Genomic DNA, 4096 nt, shown 5'->3' on the forward strand with positions numbered 1-4096 from the left:
GGGAGGGATAAGTTTGGGAAAACTTGGTTTTCATAAAGCTCCCCCTAAAAGCTTACTGAATAAGCCACTTTCTATATTATTAAGCGACTGCCAAACAATAATGTATAGCTGACCACATAGCCATGAGTCTCATTAAGCTCATAACGTAGCTAACAAACAGGCCCAACTCCACATTTTGGTACTGTTGTTTTGGTTGACAAGAAACAAACTTCTTTATGAAGAAAGACTAGTAGGAAGCCAGATGCCGGATGCATATCATTCATTTTAAAAACAACTTAGTAACATTAAGATAATGTAACTTATCATAATCGTCATCTTATGCCAAACAATACGGGTATAACTCAGCTATAAAATAAGAATTCATGATCATGGACACCCATATACTACACATTCCTTAAGGCATCACAAAGAAAATCACTCCGTTTTGTTGGCTTCACTTGTGGTGTCTTCTTTGGTTTCGACGGCTGCAGTTTCTGATGGAGCATGGTCTTCTGAAGACTGTGAAACATGGTGAGCAGGTTCCGCTGCCGACGGCTCAGCAGGTTCTGCTGCAGATGGCTCAGCCGGTGCTGCTGCAGATGGCTCAGCCGGTGCTGCTGCAGATGGCTCAGCCGGTGCTGCTGCAGATGGCTCAGCCGGTTCTACTGCAGATGGCTCAGGTGGCTGATCAGTGGTTGATGGCTCAGGTGCAGCTTCTGGGTTCTTGATGGATCCAACCTTGACATACTTGCTCATGAACTTGTATTCCCAATCTTGCAATGCCTCAAGCTCGAATACACCAAGACCAGTGAGATCACCATTCAAATCTTTTTCTTCAAATGACATTTTGGCAAGAGCTCTACTAGCATCCTTCCCTGCAAACAACGCATAAGGTCCACCTGGTCCGTAAAACATCCTGAAACAAATGGCAAATTCTACCCATTAGTATAAACTAAATGATCTGCCAATATTAAACATATATTTCCATTTTCTGAAAAGTAGTGTCCATGGCAAATATATATATAGCAGAGATAAACATCATTTTTATGAAACAATACTAATCCAATAGCAAGAAACAATTGAGCTCGTAGTAAACACAAGCTGCTAATCCATAATGAAACTAAGGGGCCATTTACCAAATGCTTACCCGGGTAAGCGTTTATCAAGTCAAATTAATCTTACTGGACGAATAGGGTAAGGGCCAAGTTATTTATAAAAAAAATCAATCCCCATATGTTACCAAAAGATTAGAGACAAGGGAAAAAGCAACACCAGAATACTGCTACGTACTGAAGTAGATTATACAGGGGAATCGATAGGGAATCACAACAGTAAAGTAGAAAGAATTGGATCAAACGTAGAGAATAAGATCAAAAAGAATCACAAGAAAACCATTGATCCAATTAAACATGTGCCTTCTTCCTAAACACCCAAATCATAAGCTTGATCAACAACCCAAAATCCAATTAAAAACCCTAATTTTGATTATACCCAATTCTCAAGTCAACAGAAGAGAAGAAAAACCCATTATTCTCATAAAGATTGTGCCTTTTCTCAAAAAGGTAAAGCAGGGGAATATAAAAAACAAAAAGAGCACGAAAATAATCTGGAAAAAGATTGACCAAAAATCCAATAAAAAAACGCAAAATTCAATATACCTGCTTTGTGAGACATCGTAGATCTGACCCTTGATGGCCATAAGAAGAGGCTTCTTAGGATCGTTGCCATCGTAGGCTTTCAAGTCCTCCTCGGAAATCTCGCCGAGCTGAACCGGCGGCGGGAGAGGCTGCATATCTTCTTCGAATGATCTAGGTCTGTGTTGTGGATGATGATCGGAAGATCCGCCGAAAATACCGGAGACGGCATAGTAGACGGCGAGACCCAAAGCGACTACAGTGAAGAAAGTTGTCGGAGATAGTCCGGTGTATGTGGTTATGGCTTCTTTTAGAGTCTCAAACAGCTCCACAGCCATGATCGATGATCGATGATCGATGATGTTCTTCTTCTGTGTGTGAGAGATGGATGGATAGACAGAAGAGAGAAAGTAGGTTGCTGCTTAAAGCGATTTGTACCGACTTTTATCTACTCATAGATTTCAGGGTTTTGCTACACCGATTTTTACGACTTTTTTTATTTTTATTTATTATTCTTTAATCCAAAAAATAAAATAATTTATTGACTTATTATGGTATGATATCGATAATAAACATTTTTAAGTGTTTGAATAAATAACTTATACCAATGTCAATTCAGTAATAAGGAGTTTTTGAAGAAATTAAATTTTTCTGACTTATAACAAATTGATAAGTGTTTTTATAAAAAAAAACATAAATTATTTCAAATAAGCAATCTTAAACACCCCTTAAAAACCTAACAAATTTTTTTACGTTTTGGTAACAAACTTCTAACACAAAAAAGAAAATATCAATACGCTTTGGGACACAAATGGTTTTTGGTAATAATTGTACTTTATTTTTAAATTCAAAAATAGGCATAATATCATTGTATATTTATATGTATCGATGATTGGGTTACGGTGAAAAGTGTAAGAAATGATCTCCACCATTGGATATATATTAAGATGAGATGCACCAAATTAATCCACGTATTATACGTGATTTATGGGTCCAGATCCCTTCTTACGATTCTCACTTAATTCTGTTTCTCACACGATTCTTCGTCTATATACTGATAAATAACATTTTAAAACAATAATCTGTTCTTTTCAGTTTATTTAAATAGTCTCATTTGTCTATGTGTCGTTTATCAAAATAGTGTAGACACTTATCGATAAGAGTCAACACTCTTGCTGATCTTACCGATAAGATTCTTGGGCATCAAAATAACATTGTATGCAACAATCTTATTCGATAAGCAATTACCAGTAAGAGTCTGGCACCCTCACTTACAAGATAAGACTCTCGTTCTTTGCCTTACATTTTACCGATTAAAAGTTTTGATCCTTGTCATGTTAATCTGGTAAGATAAGTGACTTGATAAGCTATTAAAACTACTTTCAATAATAACCCCTTAATCATAAACTAATTTTTCTGATATTTTATTTCAAATAGCATTTCAATAGTTTCAAGATTTTTTTGAATTACCCCTTCATATATCTTTTCGAATTAGTTTTTTTAGGTGTTCTTTTATATTGTTTTATTATGTCATTTTACTTATCAACTAGTTTTTTTAACCGAATCGTTGATCAATTAATAGCTAATTTATTAACTAACAGTTAGATTTTCAGCTAACCACTAATTAATCAGTTAAATATTAGTTTACAAAATATAATCTTAAAAAAAGTGTGTAACAGGTAAATTATGTATAGTTAATTTATAGATGTGGTTTCGTTTACAAATTCAACAATTAATACAAACATATAAACTTATATCAATCGGTCATCTACTGTGATGAATATCTTGATTGTTTTCTAATATAAACCGTTGATCATAATAATTAGACTTTGATAATAAATAAACTCATTATTTTTATAAATATCTTAATTAATTGGTTTTTATGGTTTGCAGTATTAATTTTTTATTATCATAATTTATTGATCAGATGAATATAAAGCAACTTTCGCTTATTTATCATTGCAAATCATTAATTAATTACATATTAATATAATATAACTATTATTTTACGCTATTAAAATTGATATTTTGTATATTTATCATCTTATTTTTTGATATAATTATAAATTTTATAGAAATGAAATTTATTTAAAATTCTTAAAAACAAAAAGAATATAAAAAATTGCAATTTAATAATATATTAATGGTTTTATGAAAGAAAACGTGGAGAATAATGTCAAGATGTTGACCGTTACGGGTCAAACTGAAGCAGCGGACGGGTTTTATTTAAGCGGCGTCACTTATTTGACAAATTAGAGACAACTTTGCAAAACAACGAATTATATAAAAAGCAACATATTTTAACTTGATTTTTATTTTGGATGATATAGATTTAAAACTTTTCTTTTGATATTTAAGATATAAAGTTATAAACATTTAAATACTCGGGTAACCGATTGAACACTAATTTTAGATTAAATAAAAAGCTAATTTTACATTTTAAAAAATTCATGTCACTGACCACGTCAGCAAATAATATTGAG

General features: G+C 32.8%; 1 protein-coding gene across 1 annotated transcript; it reads right to left on the minus strand.

Moving 5' to 3' along the window:
- Nucleotides 1-227: 227 nt before the first annotated feature.
- On the minus strand, nt 228-2029 carry LOC112509614 (membrane steroid-binding protein 1-like). The gene is made up of 2 exons (XM_025114666.1): nt 1638-2029; nt 228-895 (listed from the first exon to the last, which is right to left on the minus strand). Exons 1-2 carry the CDS (start codon nt 1949-1951, stop codon nt 415-417), a joined length of 795 nt encoding a protein of 264 aa, XP_024970434.1. The 5' UTR covers nt 1952-2029; the 3' UTR covers nt 228-414.
- Between the last annotated feature and the right edge of the window lie 2067 nt (nt 2030-4096).

This window comes from Cynara cardunculus (genome assembly GCF_001531365.2).
Source record: "Cynara cardunculus var. scolymus isolate 2C chromosome LG 3, CcrdV1, whole genome shotgun sequence".
NCBI classification, from domain to species: Eukaryota; Viridiplantae; Streptophyta; class Magnoliopsida; order Asterales; family Asteraceae; genus Cynara; species Cynara cardunculus.

Bases quoted from the DNA above. Each gene is read 5' to 3' on its own strand.
- LOC112509614 (XM_025114666.1), bottom strand. From the start codon at position 1,951: ATGGCTGTGGAGCTGTTTGAGACTCTAAAAGAAGCCATAACCACATAC. The intron at 896-1,637 runs GTATATTGAATT...CATTTGTTTCAG, and splicing joins TACGATGTCTCACAAAGCAG to GATGTTTTACGGACCAGGTG.